The sequence below is a fragment of the Delphinus delphis genome, chromosome 14 (genome assembly GCF_949987515.2).
Source record: "Delphinus delphis chromosome 14, mDelDel1.2, whole genome shotgun sequence".
Lineage (NCBI taxonomy): Eukaryota > Metazoa > Chordata > Mammalia > Artiodactyla > Delphinidae > Delphinus > Delphinus delphis.
In genome coordinates, this window is record NC_082696.1 from 75,882,869 (window position 1) to 75,904,979 (window position 22,111).

At 42.4% G+C, this 22,111-nt stretch overlaps 1 protein-coding gene across 1 annotated transcript; it reads left to right on the plus strand.

Moving 5' to 3' along the window:
* The first annotated feature begins 15,918 nt into the window (after nt 1-15,918).
* Nucleotides 15,919-17,118, plus strand: HTR1B (5-hydroxytryptamine receptor 1B). The gene has a single exon (XM_060030633.1). The coding sequence runs from the start codon at nt 15,919-15,921 to the stop codon at nt 17,116-17,118; it is 1,200 nt and encodes a 399-aa protein (XP_059886616.1).
* Nucleotides 17,119-22,111: the final 4,993 nt, after the last annotated feature.

Here is a 22,111-nt window from a genome sequence, read left to right on the forward strand (position 1 = left end):
TTCTGTGACACCAGCTCAGTGTCCCACAAGTTCATCTCAGTTCGGACACTATCCACCTGGAGAGAGCGTGGGATCCCCCAGGGGAAGGGCTCAGTGCTACAAGACTACCTCCCTCCACTCAGATGCCAATCACAGGTTTGGGTTGTTACCCGTGCTTCTGAATGAAAAGCTACGGAGGTTCCCACGACTCCCTCCTTGGATTTAATTTGCTAGAGCAGCTCATAAAGCTCAGAAAAATATTTTACTTACTAGATAACTTGTAAAATTATCATTAAAATTTTCTTACTTTATCAAGGAAATGTAATGTGCCTGAATCATCCTGAAACCATCCGCAACCCTCTGGTCCATGGAAAAATTGTCTTCCACGAAACCCATCCCTGGTGCCAAAAAGGTTGGGGACCACTGCTCTAAAGCCTCCAGAAGGAATACAATCCTGCCCACACCTGGATTTTACTCCATGAGATCCATTTTGGACTTCTGACCTCCAACATCACAAAAGTATAAATTTGTAATGTTTAAAGCCACTAAGTGGCAGGAATTTAGCAGAGCAGTAATAAGAAACTAACATAAGTGCCCATTTTATAGGAAATACTCACCATGAGCAAAACTCTATCTTTCTTCTTACTAATCAGTTTAATTTCTGATTCAAAGCTCCTAATCAGTCTGATAAAGAAAAGATAATCTAGTTATTTTTGTAAAGATAAATGAGAAATGTTAAATTTTAGAACACCTTCATAAACATCTCCATACTAGCAATTATAAACTTCATGCCCCTGGCTCCGTTTTGGAATAGCTATTACTGTTTCATGATACAAATATTTACTGAATTTCCTACTGCGATCCCAGCATCCTACTTGGTTCTGAATCCATGTGGGCATTCACGACCCCTATCCTTACACAGCCACAGAGCATTAGAATTTCTGCTCTATTTTGTTAGTAAATATTAACATTTGACTATTAATGAAGTTTTGCTGATGTTTAAACTACTTTATAAAAACAGTAAATTGTCAAGAACCTCTTAACTGCTCCCTGGAGGAAAAGGCTTTCTATAAAAACGATCCAAGACTGGACAGATATAAAATATTTTTATTGAGATATGGCATTCAAATACAGATAAAATGTTGTTATGATTTTGAAGACAGTATTTAGAAAATTAGAAATTCATGATAAGCTGACATCTTATTCTTGAGACTCATTCACCTTTAATGTGAGATGTAAAACGTTTTTCTCAAATTTGTAGTCAATATGAACATGAAATTACAGTGAAATTTTGTAATGTTTAAATCAGTCCATTCTTTCTGGAAACATTCTAGGCCGCAAATTTTCTAGGTTGTAATATATCGGTGATAAGTTACAATTACTAAATATAATTTTTAAAAGTATCACAAAGCAATAGATGCACATATGTTTACAAATCAGGTACTTGCACATAATCTATACATAAGCTCTCTTTATTTTAAAAGGGTTTTAGTTATGTTTCACATGCAGATTTTACCTTGGGTAAATTTTATTTTTAAGAGATAGCGTGTAATTTCAATACCTGTTAAAATTGAACTAATTTGTTTCACTTGTGCATAATATGCATAATATTAAATAAATTCTGAGGGTTAGGATGGTGTAGCAATATAATTTCTACATTGCTATAAGGTGCTTAATGAATATCTTCTAAAAATAAAATTAGTTTTAGTTTTGGAAATAATAGCAATTCGAACTTAATTTCAAATGCAAATAACAATTCAAAAGAGAATAAGGAAGTGAAAATCATTTCTAATCCTTCTACCCAAAGAATATCAATGGTTAACATTTTGGTACATAACATTCCAAAGTTTTCAGTTAAGTATAGCTTTGATTTTTTTTAAGTATATAATTTCTTGCATATCTAAGTCTGTCTTCATGTTCCTTTTTTTTTATTATTATTGGAGTATAATTGCTTTACAATGTTGTGTTAGTTGCTGCTGTACAACAAAATGAATCAGCTGTTCGTATACATATATCCCCTTCCCTCTTGCACCTCCCTCTGCCCCTCCCATCCCTCCCATCTAGGTCATCACAGAGCACTGAGCTGAACTCCCTGTGCTATACCACAGTTCCCACTAGCTATCTATTTCACACATGGTAGTGTATTTATGTCAAGCTTAATCTCCCAATTCATCCCACCCTCCCCTCCCCCTCTGTGTCCACACATCCATTCTCTATGTCTGCATCTGTATTCCTGCCCTGCAAATAGGTTCCTCTGTACCATTTTTCTAGATCCCACATATATGTGTTAATATATGATATTTGTTTTTCTCTTTCTGACTTAACTTCACTCTGTGTGAGACTCTAGGTCCATCCACATCTCTACAAATGACCCAATTTCATTCCTTTTTATGGCTGAGTAATATTTCATTGTATATATGTACCACATCTTCTTTATCCATTCATCTGTCAGTATAGCAATATTGAAAAGCAATTTGGCTGGATATAGAAATCTGTTTTTGCAAAATTTATTCTCTCAGAACTCTACAGACATTTCATCATCACCGGAAGGTGATGAAGTACTGATGAAAGAAACATCCCCTACTGATCCCCTTGTTGAAGGTAATCTGTTTTATTTTTCTCTGCATCAGTTCTTTCAGGATGTAAAAAAATAGTATATCCTGGAAATCAAACAAATAAACATGATGGGCTATATTTATATGTATGTCTTTTCTCATTATTTGGCCTACAATTTCTAAGTGCTTTCAATAAGTAGACTTTTCAGTGAGTAAACATTTTCTTCAGTGCAGTAAAGTTTTCTTCATTTGTATCATTGATTGTTGCACGTCTTCTGGTTTCTTTCTCCAGAATCCCCATAGATCTCTCTCATCTTTCTTTCCTTTTCATCTCTTGCTTCTCTTTCTCTATATTCTAAGATATTCTTAATTCTGTGCTTTCTATTACTGATTCAGTATTCTGTGGCATTACTGCTTTTTCTTAATTCTAGAATGGACTTGTGTATTGATATTTTAAGGCTTTCTTGCATTCTTGTCTCATTTAAAAGTCTCTTGGAACTCTGGCTTCACATTAAACAGTCACTTCCGTCAATCTCCCTCAGTTTCATGCTCTTACACATCTTTTTGGATGTATCTAGCAATTCTCAAATTTCCTTTTCCTTTTAAAAACTCCTTCTCTGTGCTATTTTGTTAGTTTTTAGATGGACAGTATTTTTTTCTCATCATAGTTTTAAAAATTGTATTCAATTTGGATTTTTCCCAGTTTACTCATGAAAGTTTAGATTACCAAAGTTAGACTCACAACGTTAATTCAAAAATTATACCTAACTTCTCTTGATTAGTAATATTCATTCTAGCTCTTGGCAGATAAACAATGAAATTTTTAATTTTTGTCAGACTTCTGAGTTGGACATAATATCACTTATAGGTTTTAAATATTTATAATTAGAAGATGTGCTATTAATACTTGAGAAGTATTTTGATTTTCTCACACAAAACAGACTATGTAAATACCAATTGTAATGAATATATAGGAAAGGCTGATAATCATCAGACCAGTATAGTCATGCAAGCTGTTAAACATATTGAATTTACTGTATTTTATCAAGTCTAAGAAGAACATTTTTTTCCATATTTGAGCATCTCTGAAATAGGTTGTATTGTATAATTACTGGGGAGAGTCGTGATGTGGTTGTCACTCACTACTTGTTTTTACACATCTTGAAAAAGAGCTAGCAGAATATTGCGTTGGAGAAAAATAGCAGAGATAACAGTGCGATACTCTCATAGAAATGTTGTATTACTTATGCTCTGGGTGACACAGATGATGATGTGTGAGAAAATATGAAAATTGATGGCATGTTGAAAGTGATTCAGAAGACTGACATTCTTAATACAAATTCATGAGTATGCCTCAACCAATTAATTTCATTTTTTTATGTATGCAAAAAAGTGACATATAAGTTAAACATCTAAATTTCCACATGTCTAGAGATCTCTTTCAATGGGGTAACATAAAATTCTAAATAATAAGGAAGCCCTGTGAATTTAATTGGTGGCATTTTTCTTTTTTTTAGTGATACATAAAATAATGGTTCTTTTTACCATTGATGACTTCTTAGATTGGATGAAATGTAGTATACTTCCACATTGGTTGGTAGTTCTCATCTAAGCCCACTCAGCGAGGTCTTCTTTCCTACCACAGCTACTCAGACCTCTCAGCTCAGATCTTTCCACAGTGCAGCAGTGGGCCCCCAAAACCCTGCTCTAGCATGATTGCCTTTTCTGACTAGTTGAAGCCATTTGCTCCTGTGAATGAACCTGAGACTTTTGACAAGGAACATTGAAATGTCTAACATCTGTGATGTTTGAAAAGTAACTACTGGATGGGGATACAAAAGCAGAGCTTTCCAAAAAGCGTGCTGGGAAAGGGTTTTAGCTGTATGAAGGAGTGATTCTTCAGCCTTCAGATCTGTGTGGCAGCAGAGACCCTGAAACTTATTCAGCACTGAAACTAGGTACAAAAATAATAACACATTGTTCTCCCCCAAATATTTCAAATGAAATGAAAATTCATTTAGGTATTCTGTTTTAAACTCAATAGCTTAAACTTAACATAAGCTCAATGAAACATCCCTTCAAAAAGAAGTTTGCATAAGGGATTTGAGGTACTAGGGAATTCTTAATCTGTAAGTCCTTATTCAGTGAAACCAAAAATTTAATACACACATTTGCACACACAGGCAAATACTACAACAACAATAACAAAAACACCACGCAAAAACATCCAGGAAAAAAATGTCCTTCCACTGGGACACAAAGAGACCGAGACGTGATGAAAGTATAGTCTAATGAGAATAGGAAATTGAGTATAGAGCACAAATTTGATAGGAAAGTAAAATTTTCCAGCAAGAGAAATCAACACTTTAATCTAGAATTTCCCATTCAAAATTGAGAAAAAGAACATTTCAGAGGGACTGATCCAATCAAATAATGTTTACTATGTAGGAAGCACTGATAAAAACAAATTGTTTAGCTGTTTCCATAACCCTGGTGTCAGAAATCAGCCTTTATAAATCCACAGAAGGAATCTGGAAAAGTTGTATGAAAAGCTGATAAAACCCAGCTTTATCCTCAGACTTGATGAGGAGAGCAAAGTTAATTTGGGCATTGGCAAATCCATGAAGCAAATCACGGCTGTAAGTTACCTGGCATTAAAGAAAATATGACCTAGCTTTTCTCATGACTATTGTGTTTTCCCTAAGCACATGGAGTAACTGCATAACAAAGGAATATGTGTCCCAGTTCATTATTTGGCAGCCAAATTGATTTTAAATTCATGTAAATTGAGATATGAAGAATAATAACAAAAAATATAATATAAAGAAACCATTGCCTGATGGATGGCATGCCATAGAGCAGCTGCCTCTTATCACAGAAGAGATACCAGGAGCACAATCACGTTAGTATCTCTGTCAACAGCTAAACCTCACTAGCAAATATGGTCAAATTTAAAAATCTGACCTTTAGGTACACAGTAGTGTGCAATTGGCATGCAATGGCACATGCAAGTAAGAGAAAATATTTAATTATTCTGTACAATTAAATAATTGCAAATCTGCAGACCCAAACCCTGTACTTACAATTGGATTCTCAGTTAAACATGGAAATACAATTTTAGGGAAAAAACACATGAAAAGGTTTTTATTATCATTATGCCCCTCTAATCAGTTTCTTTCTGTTCATTACTTCATGTACTCGAAGTATATTTCAGTCTACGGAGAGGCTGCCATAAAACCATGCTCCATCCTATTTCCTTTCTGCTGACAAAGGCCATCTGAAGTCTGTAGAGGAGAGGTAGAGAAAGGCAACACTGACTCATTCATTGAACATTTACTAGGAGTCTGATTAAGGCAAAGCATTTACATTTTCTCTAAATTATTGTTGGCAAAGCTGGTGATGTAATTTTGTACTTTATAAGCAGTAGTAATGGAAACTTCACTTTGATATTAAATTAGAATATGAGATCCTAAGGACTGAATACTTTCTGCAATAAACTCTACATAAATCCTTTTAATTTATTTTACTTTATTAATGATATCTGTCTACCTCTTCCTTCTAATAGTGTATATTATTGCATCATATGTCACGTGAACAGCCGTGTATATACATCTTCAGACAAAATCTAAAGAGTAGCTAAGAATAAATTCCTTAAAAAAATCTTTCCTCTTATTTATATTTATTTTAAAATATTAAATTTATTTCTTAATGGTTCATACTTACACATGGTTCAAAAATCATAATTACACAAAACGTATTCATTAAGAAGTCTCGTGCTTACCCCTGATCCATTATCCTAAATCTTTCAGCCCTCTCGTAGGTAAAAACTTTAAAAAATTTTGGAAATAATTTCAGAATTTTAAAAGAGTTGTAAAAATATTACATTGAATACCTACATCCCCTCACCCAGTTTCCCTTATGTTAACATCTAACATAATCATGGAACATTTACCAAAACTGAGAAATTATGTGACATGTCTCCTTTGTCTCCTACACTTTATGACACTTATTTTATTTTATTTTTAAGTTATTTATTGAAGTATCGTTGATTTACAATGTGTTAATTTCTGCTGAACAGAAAAGTAATTCAGTTATACATATATGTATATACTTTTTCATATTCTTTTCCACTATGGTTTATCACAGGATATTAACTATAGTTCCCTGTGCTATACAGTAGGACCTTGTTGTTTATCCATTCTATATATAATAGTTTGCATCTGCTAATCCCAAACTCCCAGTCCATCCCTCCCCCCCCCCTTCCCCCCTGGCAACCACAAGTCTGTTCTCTATGTCTGTATGTCTATTTCTGTTCCATAGATAAGTTCGTTTGTGTCATGTTTTAGATTCCACATATAAGTGATATCACATGGTTTTTTTCTTTCTCTTTCTGACTTTCTTCACTTAGTATGATAATCTCTAAGTCCATCCATGTTGCTGCAAATGGCATTATTTCGTTCTTTTTTGTGACTGAGTAGTGGTACATTGCATATATGTACATCTTTTTTATCCATTCATCTGTCGGTGGACATTCAAGTTGTTTCCATGTCTTGGCTATTGTAAATAGTGCTGCTATGAACATTGGGGTGCATGTGTCTTTTCGAATTGTAGTTTCGTCTGGATATATGCCCAGGAGTGGGATTGCTGGATCATACGGCAACTCTATTTTTAGTTTTTTGAGGAACCTTCATACTGTTTTCATAGTGGTTGCGCCAATTTACATTCCCACCAACAACGTAAGGGGGTTTCCTTTTCTCCACACCCTCTTATGACAGTTTAAAAAAGTCCTTTCCTGCTAACTCTAATATCTGGATTGTGTATGGATTTACTTCTGCTGTCTTGATTTTCTAGTTATTATTACTTGTCACATTTTTATTACCTCTGTGCATGTATCATTTTTAAATTGCAATCAGATATTGTATATAAATGGACTCTAGAGGCCCCAAATGGTATGATTTTGTCCAGAGAGCATTCACCCTTTCCTACGTTAGGCAGAATGCATGTAGAACTGACTACATTGACCGGTTAGACATCAAGCTGTGTCCAGGCTGATTTACAACTAGACTCAGGCCGTCTGTGATGTATCCTCTTCTCTGGGCTTTGCCATCCTGGCCTTTTGATTGAGAGCCTGGAAGGTCTCTGTCTCTCTGCATCTTCAGTCTATGTTTAATGTAGGCCTCCTTCTCCCTAGAGAGAGTTTTTCTTCTAAGCACTCCAAAACTGGGGGATTTCAATTTGCCTGTTAGAATTTTCCTACCCACTTCCTTGGTCTCCTGTTTTGCTGCAACACATAGCAAATGTCCACAAAGAAAACTGGCCATGCATTTGGGGCACTTCTAGATTCAAAATTGTCACACTGGTCCTAATGACTATCAGAAGCTTTGCTTCTCTTTTCCCAGTAGAATCCCTCTGCCGGGACCAAGTTTAATCCACAGACTGTGTCCAGAACTAGCAAATGCCTCAAGGAAATAAAACAGGCAGCAATCATCAGCTCCTCAAGGAAATACATTTCCTTCTCTGGGATTTTAGTTTGTCTAATTCTTCTTGCTTCCACAGTTTTTCAGCCTTTCTAGTTGTTACTTTCAGAATGTTGACCTGTCATGGTCTACATTTTATTCAGAAGCAGAACCCATTTCTCGGAAGTTCTGAACTTGGAACGGATTCAAATTAGTTTCTACAAGATGATTGAAGCTTTAAAATGTAATCCTCAAAAGGTATTAATGATTGTGTTTTCAACAATGTGGAGAAAGCCTGTCTACAGTGAAATAGATGAAAAAAGTCAACACACAGACAAGAACCAACAGAAAAAGGAGAGTCGTGATGGTGTCCGTAGTGAGGATGGTTCCTAAGGCTTGGCTGCATTCCTTCCTGGTCCAAGGTGGCTGGTGGCTCAATTCCTCTCTTGATTTTTTTGTTTTGTTTTGGTTTGGTTTTTTTGCAGTATGTGGGCCTCTCACTGTTGTGGCCTCTGCCATTGTGGAGCACAGGCTCCGGACGCGCAGGCCCAGCGGCCATGGCCCATGGGCCCAGCCGCTCCACGGCATGTGGGATCCTCCCGTACCGGGGCACAAACCCGCGTCCCCTGCATCGGCAGGCGGACCCCCAACCACTGTGCCACCAGGGGAGCCCTCCTCTTTTGATTTTGAGGGGTCCAGCTCTCCTTGAAGCAAATTCTCTTTTGTTTTTAGGTATGATTAAATTGGTTTTCCATCACTTGTAATAAATGTCTGAGTTAATACTATACTTCATGCTATTAAATGTGTTAAGGACTTCCCTGGTGGTCCAGCGGATAAGACTTTGCCTTCGAATGCCGGGGGAGTGGGTTTTGATCCGCTGGTTGGGGAGCTAAGATCCCACATGCCTTGGGGACAAAAAAACCAAACATAAAACAGAAACAATATTGTAACAAGTTCAATAAAGACTTTAAAAAAACAAATGTGTTAATACAAGTAATAATATTATTGTCATTATTTTAGGTTTTTATTTTTTAAAGTTTACCCTGGATTCTCCCAACTATTTTGCAATAATGATAACAGCTGTGACATTGTCATGCATTCAATATGTTTACCTGACATAATTTCTCATCCGTTTCTAAGGTGATGCTTCTGATCTTCAGGGGCCTTGGAAATCACATAGCCAAACATGTTAGAGGTGTATGTAAAGCAAGAAGAAGTAAGATCTGATGTAGAAAACAAACTTATGGTTACCAGGGGGGAAGGTAGAGAGGGATAATTTGGGAGATTGGGATTGACATATACACACACTTCTATATATAAAATAGATAACTAATGAGGACCTACTGTAGAGCACAGGGAACTCTACTCAATACTCTGTAATAACCTATATGGGAAGAGAATCTGGAAAAGAATGGATATATGTATAACGGATTCATTTTGCTGTACACATTGTACATTACTAGCACAACATTGTAAATCAACTATATTCCAATAAAAATTTTAAAAATAAAAAAATTTAAAAAATACAAATAAGATCTGAGTGGGGCTGGGAGGAACTCTTTCATGCATAAAGGGCAAAAATTTTAGTACATAGGAATCTAGATTCATTTTGTTTATATTCCTGGTTTTGGCAAGTTGTTAGTAGATGAACTTGCCAAACTGCTGATATCTGGTTGATAAGATGTCCTTTAAAGAACTTTGATCTGAATAATTTCCTTTCAAGGAAAAGCCCTCTTTTTTTTTTTTTTTTTTTTTTTTTTTGGTTAAGTCACTGACTGACCCACTGGTGGGAAAAAAGTTAATTACATTCAACAGACTTAGCAGTTCAATTTTTTTAGTTTTTTTTTTAACTGATATTTACATTAACATAGTTAAAAATGGAGAACAGGGAGTGTCACTGTATTTAACGTATTCCAAACAAACTGTAAAAGGTTTAATTTATTGTTTTGTTTTTTATTTAATGCATATGTGTGTCAGGCTTAGGGGGAAGTGATTAAGGATGAGAAGACAGAGAAGGATAATGAAGAGGAGAAAAAAAAAACGGTAGATGAGATAGAAAAGAAAAAAAAGTGAACCCTGAAGGTAACTGAATGGGACCAGGAAAGGAAGTCAAACTGTTTGGGCTGTGGACTTCAGAATATGTGGTATGTGGTATGTGATCACCCAACCGTGCTACTTAGGAAGTGATGATTAACTGGCTAAACATAATCATGGTGCACAATTCTCTACCTGAATTTTACCGTTACCACCGCCCCCCCCCCCCCCCCCCCCGCCCCAGAAAAAGATGTATAGGCACCTAACCAAAGACTACTCTGGAGATTTAAATAGCTATCAGCATTGATGCCACTTCACAAGTGAGATGAAATAAAGCCACCGGCAGGATGGTTAAAAGGGCTGCCAGTGCTGAGTTGCCTGGCTGACTGGGTGTAGACTGTTGGTAAAGAGAAGGACCTTGACATTAGAGAGGCTAGTTCTATCATTCTCCAGCTGTCGGCAGACTTACTTAAATTCTCTAATCTTCAGCTTCCTCATCCAGAAAATGAAGATGATCATGACACTGCTAGTGCTGTTATAGGAATTAAGTGGGAGAATGTACGTGGAACATGCAGGTATAGCTAGCACACAGCCCTCAATAAAAGACGGTGCTTATTACTCGTTATTTACAGATGAAGAAGCAGTAAAATAGCTTGGCTTGGTTTTTTGCAAAACTGGAAAGAATCACACAGTGATGCAATTTTTCCTAGTCTGAAAATAAGGCAAAACCCAATTTCTGTTGCTTCTTTCCTTAAGCCAGTGGACAGTTTCACTATTAAATTCTTGGATTTCATTCTTTAGGAGAGACTTCATCCTGCACAGAACTGCCTGCTGGTGGCAGCAAGCTGTTCTCAACTTTGGTGGATTTGCTGGCATTGTTTTCCTATTCAGTGATTTCTTATTATTGCCAAAACCTGCTCTTTGTAAAAAAAAAAAAAATCAGTGCTCTTCTCCCCCACGCAACCTTGCTTATGTTACTATAAGCTTTAGGTTAGATATTATCTTCTAAAACCTAGGTCTTCAGTGAGGTAATACATGACTGAGATCTGAGTTGGGAGCTGACTCTTTTTCTAGTTGGAACTGGGCTAGCTTTGAACCAGCGGTAACCTACCTGTTGTGGGTATCTGTTGGAAGTAGCAAAGTGGCTGTTACTACAGACACAGGCATTAGAACATGTCTAAGTTATATATACGTGCTCTAATTTTTGTCTGCATTCTTCTTTAAATGCAGATATAGCTTATACAATATTTGTATTCATACACAGTCATGTAGCAGAGTTACTAATTCTCAGGCATTAATTTATGCCAGCCTGGCACTTAGAGAATAAAGCACCCATTTTTATTATTTGGCTTAAAGACCCCTTGAGGAGCACAGAACACATAAGTACAGTGACACGGATACCAAGTCAAAAGCCCAGTGTTGGGTCAATAATATGGAGAGGGATCTGAGCCTCAGAAGGTCTGGTAAACCCCAGAGGTTGTCTGCAAAAATTGTATGTATACATCTGTATGTATGTAAACGTTCATTTATCGGAACATCTCCATAGTTTCAAGCAAGACATAAGTAAGAGGTAACTTTCATTACTACCAGTATTCTTCTTAAGGAATCGTTACTGGAAGAAATATAAGAGAAACCTAAAAACAGGCTACCACCGTGCATGAGGATGTACAGAGCTCACGGTCACCTCCTGCTGCCCATTTCCTGGGTGGAGGTTAAAAAAAAAAAAAAAAAGCAAGCAAACAAAAAAGAACATGGCCATAGATAGAGGAAGCAGAATCTGCAAGAAGTAGCTTGCCAGGTCCTCACACTTTGTGGTTAGGGACTGCTTGTGGATTTTTCAACTGGTGGGGATGCAGAGTGTGAAGTTGCACTTTGCTTTATCAAAAGAGCAAAGCGACGAGAGCGTGAGTGTTCCAGGTTTGTTTTTTTTTTTCTTCTTCTTCTTTCTGCAAAGCAAAGATAAAATTCACAAGGAAGTTCTTTGCTCCTGTGCCCTGGAGTTAAAGTCTCTTTCTGGGAGATGCAGGAAAGAGTCTAGGGATGTTGCAAGCGCACAGACCAGAGGGCTGGCTGGCTTCCAGCCAAGCCAGAGCTGAGCTGCAGCACGTTCTACCGGGTGTCTGTTGGGGCTGCGTGGAGGTGGAAGGGGCTTGTCTTCACTGCGTCGGGTCTCGTTAGCGCTGCGCTGCAACCCCGGAGGACCGCGCCTCGTGTTTCGCGGCAGCAGCGGTAGCGTTTCCTTCTAGCATAGGCTCGGTCTCTTGGAGGGGCGATTCTTCTGTGGTCCCTCTGCAGAGCACCTTCTCAGGTTTCGTGTCTAATCACAGGCGTCGCTGCAGTTGCAGCGTTATCCCCCACCTCCCCAGTTTCTGCTGCAAGGCCACCCCGCTTGCTTGGAGCTGATGAGGGGAGCACATTAATTCGCAGTTTCAGTGCCCGGTAGTCAAGCAGAAGCTCAGTACCCCACCTCGGTTCCCTCTTTGCCCCTCCAGCTGAGTCTGTGTCGGCTGAATTTCCTGCAGACTTGAAGGGACGTTGCCCAGCGCGGCTGCGGACTGCAGAGCGGCCAAGGGACCCTCCTCCGCAGGGGCGACCCTGGCAGAGGCGACTTTAAAGATTTCCTGGTCTCTGGAGTGTTTCACAAACATGCACTCATGTGCAAATATCTATATTTTATATGTTTTTAAGTGCAAAAAAAAAGTGAGTGAAACAAGGGAGCCAAGTTAATGAAGGACGGTTCTCCACTAAATTCTGCCAAAATCCCATCCGTGTGATGGCTGGGTGTGTTCACGCAAATTCTTAACCAAAGGAGGAAAAATCAAACTCCTCCCAGTGGTGGTAGATTGCACTCAGGGTCCGGGACTCGCGAAGCAGCGAAGGCGTGGCTGGAGAAATCCACAGGTTCCCCACTTCGCTAAAGCCAAGCCCGAGGAGGAGCAATTAAATTGCAAAAGGAAAGGCTGCTTGCAGCCTCTAGCATTCCTCTTTGCCTTCCTCTTCCCCGCATCCCTTCAGCAGTTCTCTCTAACCTTGCCCCGCTCCCCTAAGGTAGCGGGAAAACAGTTTCCTGCCCGTTCCCCTCACGCCGCCTGCCCCCAGCGCCCACACCCACTTTTGCTCCGTCCTGACTAACGCCTCCGCCTAGTGGTTTAGGCTCGCCTGCTTCGCTTTCCTTTGCTGCGGTTTCTAAGAGAGCTCTGCAGTTTGCAAAATAAGTTAACTCGCCAGCGGCCTGATGTAGGTGGGTGGGGTGGAAGGATGGGCAGGACCCCTTAAGATGCGGTGCAAATGACGCTTAAATTTACCGGAGCGATGCTGGGCACTAGGGAAGGCAGGAGAGGCCAGAGAGGGTGGTGCCTTTATACCCAGCTTGGCTGCTGCAGCCCAGACTGCAGCCAGAGGACGATTTTGGAGAATTTCCACCTAAAGAAGGACCCTCACTCTCAAGACATGAATGTGTTTTATTTTCTTCATAACACTTAACGCTATATGAAAGTATGCTAATTATTTACCTGTTCATGTTATTATTGCATGCCTGCCTCTTCTAGAATGTAAACTGCTTGAAAACTGGGTCTGGGTCTACCCCATTGGCCTTTACAACCCAGGTGCCTAGAAGAATTCCCAGCATAGAGCAGGCACTAGATTTTTTGCCCGTCTGGTTGGCTTAGAGACGCGGGAATCAAGGGAACTGGGGTTAGGGTTGTGTCACCTTGGGTAAAAAGCTCTTCTTTCGAAGGATCTCAATGACTCTTCTAAACTGAACGGGCAAGATAATCTCCGGCCCCAAACTGAATAATTCTCTTTAAAATGTGCTTACACTTATCCTGATAAGTGCAATTATAAGGTCGTTTTTATTGAATGCACTCTAGCTGCCAAACACGGAGCTAGACGCTTGGAACTCGCAGTTGGGATCACTTAGCTCTCACGGTTGAAAATACGGTGTCCTTTCCTGGTACTTTTCTTTAAATGTTCTCTGACTTGTACTTCTACTCTACATGTGTTTCTGTTAGGGATGGAGGAGGAACGGGTACAGAGCACCTGCTCCGGGGTCATGGGACCGAGGTACTGGTATTGCTTGGAGCCGCGTATGGGTGATACCCCGATGTATTTGTTGAAGCCGAAGGAGGCGCACGGATGGTGCTGGTGGTCGTGGTCCCAGAGCCCGTTTGTTTCTTGAATTCTGATGACCTCTCTAGACGGGCTGTAGGAGCGAGCGCGCTCACTGCAAACTGTTTTCCTGAGACACTGAACTGCTGAGAGGCTGAAGTGGGAGGGTGGAGCGGACGGTTTAATTTCACAGTGTGCTTGTGTTTGTGATACTTGTACATTTTTGCAGTTTTTTTTTCTCTCTCTCTTCTTTCCTGTCGACTCACAGTTAAAGGGGAGGGATTAAATGGAAAGCACAGATTCCTAAAATCAGATATGAAAAATTAGTTTGTATTGTACCGAGAGTTTATGACTTGAATCCCGAAGTATAAAATGCAGTATTGGCCATTTCCTTCTAAGGCGATATTACTGGCGCCTCCTTCTAACTTGGGTGTGGCCCGCAGGGCTGGATAAAATTCCAGAGTGGAGAGGTCAGAGACTGCGGCTGGCTCCACCTAGCGCTGGCCGGGCCTACTGGGGTCGGGGTGGGGTGGGGTGGGGGGGACGGTACTTAGGAGCCTAGTAAGGGACCTAGTAAGGAGCCTAGTGAGGCTGTGCACGTGCCCGCGGCTGAGGGTGCGAGTGTAACTGGAGGGGCGTGCAGCAAGCTCGGAAGAAGATAGAAGCATGGACAGGACGCCCTCAACCCCATTCCGGCCAGAACCGCGGCTCCTGGGTGTTCGGATTGGGAGAGGGGCCAGGGGATGGGACCTGGAGAAGACGGCGATAGGACCCGGCGGGAGCTTCCTTGGCGGGGAGGAGAACCGGGCGGGAGGATAGGAGGGAGGGAGAGAGGAAAAGGGAAGGTGTTGGGGAGCCGGCGTTGGCACTCGCCGCACGGCAAGAGTTGCACGGCTCCGGCGGACCGGACCTGGACTCTATAAAAGGAGCCCGACCGCTCCGCCACTCACACGCTCCTCCCGGACCGGCGTATGCCGCGTCCCTGCAGCTCCCCCAGACACCTGCCCCTTCCCCGCCCGCTGCGCCAGGTCCCCCAGACCCGTGCGCCCAGCGGCATGGCTCCGAGCGGCGCCCGTGGGACCGAGGTGGCGGCGGCGACGCGGCGCGAGCAGCCGCAGCCCCAGCCCCCGAGTCCCACCTCTTGCGGCCCCTTCTCCGCGGGGCAGCTCGCCGGAGTGGCCAGCGCGTGAAAAGAAGGGCGGTCAGAGCTCCGGCGCGAGGCGCGGCGCAGCGCGGCTCCCAGATTTCACCCCGCCCAGCTCTGGCGACCGCGGCCGCCGCAGGAAAACTGCCCCAGCCTGGGGAGGAGGGCGGGAATGCAAGATCAGGACCTCTCGCTGGCCTGCAAGATTTGGTCTCGACAGCTAGGAAACTCGTGCGGGCCGAGTCTGCAGATCCCGGAGCGCCCGGTTTAGGAGACGCTTAGCCCCGAGCAACTGGGGTAAGACCTCCCACCTGGCCGATGCTCCCTCCTCAAACAAAACCACAGCCTCCTCCTCTAGACGCCCCGGTGGGAGCCGGAGCGCAGCGGGGCTCTGTGGACCAGCCCTTAGCAACCCGGGGCTAAGACGGGGCGTAGAGAGGAACAGCCAGAAACGCGGCGGCAGCGACGGGCGCCCCGAAGTGCAGGGGACGCGCCCGCCGGCCTCGTCTGCCTCGCCCTTGACCTCTAGGTTCACCTGGGAACCTGGGTGGAGGAGTAATTGAGGAACCCACGGATCCGACTAGCCACCAGGGGACAAGACTCTGGTCCCTTCAGCGGTCCTTTCCTCGTCCTCGTCCTCTCCATGCCCGAGAGCTGCGCTTGGAGAGACATGGAGGAAGCGGGCGCTCAGTGTGCCCCGCCGCTGTCCGTGAGCTCCCAGACGGGGCTTTCGCAAGCCAACGTCTCTGCTGCTCCCTCCCACAACTGCAGCGCCGAGAGCTACATTTACCAGGACTCCATAGCCCTGCCCTGGAAAGTAGTACTGGTCGTGCTGCTGGCGCTCTTCACCTTGGCCACCACGCTCTCCAATGCGTTTGTGATCGCCACTGTGTACCGGACGCGGAAGCTGCATACCCCCGCCAACTACCTGATCGCCTCCCTGGCGGTCACCGACCTGCTGGTATCCATCCTGGTCATGCCCGTCAGCACCATGTACACGGTCACGGGACGCTGGACGCTGGGCCAGGTGGTGTGCGACTTCTGGCTGTCATCGGACATCACCTGTTGCACTGCTTCCATTTTGCACCTCTGTGTCATCGCCCTGGACCGCTACTGGGCGATCACGGACGCCGTGGAGTACTCGGCTAAAAGGACTCCCAAGAGGGCGGCGGTCATGATCGCGCTCGTGTGGGTCTTCTCCATCTCCATCTCGCTGCCGCCCTTCCTCTGGCGTCAGGCCAAAGCCGAGGAGGAGGTGTCGAACTGCGTGGTGAACACAGATCACATCCTCTACACTGTCTACTCCACGGTGGGCGCTTTCTACTTCCCCACCCTGCTGCTCATCGCCCTCTATGGCCGCATCTACGTGGAAGCCCGCTCCCGGATTTTGAAACAGACGCCCAACAGAACCGGCAAGCGTCTGACCCGAGCCCAGCTGGTTACTGACTCGCCCGGGTCCACGTCTTCCGTCACCTCCATTAATTCGCGGGCTGCAGACTTACCCAGCGAATCGGGGTCTCCTGTGCACGTGAACCAAGTCAAAGTGCGAGTCTCCGACGCCCTGCTGGAGAAGAAGAAACTCATGGCCGCTAGGGAGCGCAAAGCCACCAAGACCCTGGGAATCATTTTGGGAGCGTTCATCGTGTGTTGGCTGCCCTTCTTCATCATCTCCCTGGTGATGCCTATCTGCAAGGATGCCTGCTGGTTCCACCAGGCCATCTTTGACTTCTTCACGTGGCTGGGCTATGTCAACTCCCTCATCAACCCCATCATCTATACCATGTCCAACGAGGACTTCAAACAAGCGCTCCATAAACTGATACGCTTTAAGTGCACAAGCTGACTTGTCCATTGCAGTGGGGTCGCCTAAGCGGCCTTTGGGGGACCATGCTGTGTCTGGTTCCACAGGTAGGTCGACTCTTTGACTGTTACTGGGTCGGAGTGAGGCTCTCTTCTGAGCAAGGGCAATGGATCCTGAGAAGCCAGGACAGCCCTGCGAGAGCTCTAAAGGAGAACTGTTCAAACAGCTGAGGAGGGGGCTCACTTTCTCCCCTCCAACCCCAGTTTCAGCACCGACCCTGCCACAGCCCATCGCAAGGGGGGTTGCAACTTTCAGAAAATCGATGATAGAAAAGGGATCCCTGCCCTGCTTTGGTATCACAGATGATGCCCCCTAGAACCAGAAGTACTTGTCGTTCTTGTCTGGAGCCTGTCTGAGACATGATCTACATACAGCCTGGCAGTACTTGAACTAGACACTAATACCCTGTGTTTGGGGGAGAACTTTGTGTTACAGCTTCGCTTAAGAACAGTTACTTTGGCACCCTTCAGTCTTCATTCAGTTTTTGTTCATTTAAACTTGATTGGAGAAACTTGTGGATTTGGTGCTTCAAACCCTACGTGTGGCTTGAAGAGTTAACAGCAAAATTCTGATGTTAAGATCTCTATTTTTATTATAATTGAAACTATATGGGGTGGGGGGTGGATGGGGGCATTAAGCTGAAAACCAATGCCTATGATTGTTTGTTGTCTGCAGATCTCTAATTTTGTAATTCCTGTGTAGTGATTGTCAAACCTCATTCCTTAACAACTCAAACAAAATGTTACGTGTGCTAGTGCCAAAGTCTGCAGATTGCTTTTTCCTCCTAATTTCATGTACCTGTCATTTTACACCATGAAATCCCCAGAAATGGGGGCTATGATGGGTGACTCAACCCAAGCTGCTGCTATATTTCTTATTAACGCCACTGATGAAACTGATGGGTACAAGATATATAAGTTCCTTTGCAAGAAAAGTATTTTTAATCCCAATTGAGTGAGCAATGAAGGAGACAGATGAGATGGAAATGGTTCTTATACAACTAAGGAATGGGTGGCAACAGGAGGATGTATATTTCGACTTGTAAAAAATCTTAAATGCATGAGACTTTTTTCTGACAGTCATTTGCACTCTCCTTCCCATCTGTAATTCCTTTGTGTGCTAACATGTAAAGTAACCAATAGAACTAGCTCCTTTCTCCAAAAATCTTCAAAATAGTAAAACCTCTAAAAACCATGTTAAAGATAAAAACCTGTTTCTTTTCCCTTGCTATTGAAGTTTGAGTAGGAACAAAGATTATTAGAAAAGGACATGCAAGGACTTTCAAAAAGCTTAGAGAAGCTAACGTTGAGCCTGTTTTCCTGTAACTCACGGAACCAAACCTCAGACTTACTGGGCAACCAGGGAACTAACAAGCTTTTGAACCTTGGAAATTTGTCATTGACCTGACACTTCAATGAAAATACATACTATCAGTAATACTTTACATTTATCTCTTTTTTTTTTCAAATTCTAAAAATACTTAGTTGTTATCTCAAATTCACTCTGAGGACTCCCCGACACAGGGCAAGATCACACACTAATAGATGAAATACGCATGATCTGAATAAAATGGAGTAGCCCCCAAGGATTACCTGCATGAAAAATGAATGTCTGTGGAACATTTATTATGCCAAAGAAGATTCACACTCCGTTCTTTAGAGAGCTTTCTGCAGGTGATACCTTTTGTCTGCAGAAACAAGTTGTCTTTGTAAAATGGATTCACTCCCTGCTTGAAGCTCCCCAGTCCAGACTGTCAGACAATAGATGTATTGAGCTGAAGTACACTGCTTCCCTGCTGTGCAGCCCTTTACTCTGGCGTAATGACTCTTGAAAATATCCTGTTCCAAGATTCACACGTAAACTAAGTACAAAAGAAAATTTTGATCAACATTGACACCTGTCACTGGAGTAAGAGAAAATTGTAGGCATTAGGTAATCCTAAATTTCTGCTGTATCCCCACGTCTGTCTGTTCATTTTTTGTGACATTTCTCCCATGGAGAAATCTAGCTTACTACCGAGAAGACTGTGCACAGAGCGTGATATTTATTTTTATGTTATTAATATGTTTGTCTTTTTGTTAAGGCTTTTTCTTGGGCCTAAGAAGCAATTAAGCCAACTTCTAGGAGCCTAAGAGGGCAAAATTAATTGAAACCAATAGCCATTTACAAGTAATTTCTGTATAGGGCACCTGCAATGATTGTGTCCTCCTATTAACAAAACATGGTCAATTTAGTCAAACGGGTTGTTTGCCACTTATAGATGACCTACCTAAATTTTTGCTTGACTATTTGGCTGGATTGGGGTCATACTGTATGAAGTAGAAGCTTGTAAACCCTTGTAGTTATAAGAGATCCAGACTTCTCATCCACCATCGCACATGATTATGCAAAGTGTATTTTTCATCCTAGGGGTATGTAGTTAAGACTGTTAAGCGCCTTTTCAGTTACTGCTGCCTATAGCATAGTATGGCTTTTTTGCAGAACATTATATGGGAGATGGAAATATTTAACCGTCATAGAAATGAAAGTATATTTTCATTGGCTGTGGTAACAAATAACATTTTCCATACTGTTGAACTGCACAAAATTTCACACAAATATATGAATGTGTGTTCATCCCCAAATACCAATATTGTCTTGTGTTTCTAGGAATTTTAGAGTTTCCTTTCTAAGAATGGACACTGCACCTATGAATGAACAGTTATTGACTTCAACACATTTTCTACAGACCAATCTTCTTCATTCTTCCTCTCTATTATCTTAGTATTATCTTCTTGCGTCAGGAAACCCTGAGTGGACTGTAATTCACTGAAGCAGCAAAAACTCAGATTATGTGTATTTGATGGAGTTAATGTGACTGCAGATTGCCTTTTCCACCTTTCAAAACATGTGTAATTCAAAATGAAGTTTAGGAAAATAATGAAATAAAAGTCCTTTTTTGTGTCCTAAAAAGCATTGGGTGGTAATTCTATTATTATGGAAAGACTGGTTCACTGGATTCTGGGTTGCAATTAGGAGTTTGAACCTTCAAGAGAGAAAAGCTGATGACAAATGATACTCTGGTACAAGTACTGCCACAATTTGAGGGATTTAGTTTATATCCGGAGGAAGATTTTAAAAGGAATTAGACACAGTCTGCAAAGAGGGCAAGTCAGTTCCACTATCCCAGGGGTTTTCCAGATCAGCATTCTTAGAAGGAATGTTTAGTCTCTAGGCTGGGGAATTAGATTCCAAGGTACTACATGGTGCTTGAAATACAGAAAAAGGAAAGGGAGGACCTGAGTTAGAAGCAGGCCTGGGGGAGACCTAAGAGGAGGAGACCAACCTATCTGAGCACTGGAGAAGTAGACAGAAAACATAGCTTTTGGAATCGGGAAGTTCTAGGTTTGAGCTGCACATAGAGCTTGTTATCGCTGTGTGGTTTGCGCTTTGTTGCAAAGGCTTAGAGCCTGTACACGTAAAGCGCTTATCAAGATTTCTAAGCTCTCAGCAGAGGATGCTTCCTCTTTAGCCATGATTTTGTCACGGCCTTCTTTGTGGGTGCAGGGCACCTGTAGCTGAGAAAACCTTAAGGGCTATTTGAGAAAGCTTGCACTGGGGAAGACCAAACTAGCCCAAATGGGAGAAACATGGCTAAGCTAGAAGCAACTGAGGCTTGGAGCCTTTCAGACTTACCCCCTGGGCTGGCGACACACAGCCAAGAGGCCGAAAGGGAGCAGAAGAGACGGTTTGCTGTGGTTCTGCTGGCCCAGAGGGAACTGCCGAACATTTCATTTCCTGGAGCACCTCATTTCCTGGAGCACCCTCTCTGTCATTTTTTTTTTTTTTTTAAAGGGCTTCAAATGCTTGACTTTTTAATTTATTTATTTATTTTTGGCTGTGTTGGGTCTTCGTTTCTGTGTGAGGACTTTCTCTAGTTGCGGCGAGCGGGGGCCACTCTTCATCGCGGTGCGCGGCCCTCTCACTATCGCGGCCTCTGTTGTTGCGGAGCACAGGCTCCAGACGCGCAGGCTCAGTAGTTGTGGCGCATGGGCCTAGTTGCTCCGTGGCATGTGGGATCTTCCCAGACCAGAGCTCGAACCCGTGTCCCTTGCATTAGCAGGCGGATTCTCAACTACTGCGCCGCCAGGGAAGCCCCTCTCAGTCATTTTAAAACTCTCTTTTCTCTTTATTGTCCAGAGATTTCCAGTTGTTTCCCAGACTCCAAAGGCCCTCACCGCTTCCACGTCTCTCCTCAGTGTCTCATTTTCCACTTCTCTGCTTTTTTCTTACCTATGGAAAGCCATGATAACCAACGATAACACGTTGATCTCATATAGTTCTTATTTTAGCCGTGCAGGGCTGATTAGGTAGCCGAGGGTTTTTATTATTATATCAAAGGAAATTTTTAACCGAAACGAATGGGCAAAAGCTTTCAACTTGGGGCTTCTACTGGAGTTTTCAGATGAGAAGAGGCCAGTAGGAGAAGGGGGCGGGAAATGAGGCTTCCAAACCCTTTCTCAAAGCCTATGCTTGAACAGTCCACCAGGGGGCAGAGCGCCTCTGAATTGCGCAGAGGACGCAGGTGCTCACTGCTCATAATCTGATTCCCTCTTCCTGGACCCTGCAAATGGTATCAACTTCTCTAGACTCAGTGAACATGAAGCTCCATGAGCCAAGATATAAGGGGTTTATCATTTATTTAAAATAGCAGCTTTTTCAGAACTGCACATTCAGGCAGAGGATCCCTAAAATAAAACTAAAGTTTTTCTTCATATTTGCAAACTTAGTTATTTTCTTATTCTTCTCTTATCCTGAAGTAATGCTAAAATCTTAGTGCTTTAAAACATTGTGACCTTTGATTAATGTGACATTGAGTGAAGTCAGACATTAGCATACACAGAATTTATATGCAAAATAGAACAAATTATTAAACTCTTTCAGCATTATGATTTTTCTCATCACTGTGTTTTCTTTTCAGAATTTCATTGGCTTG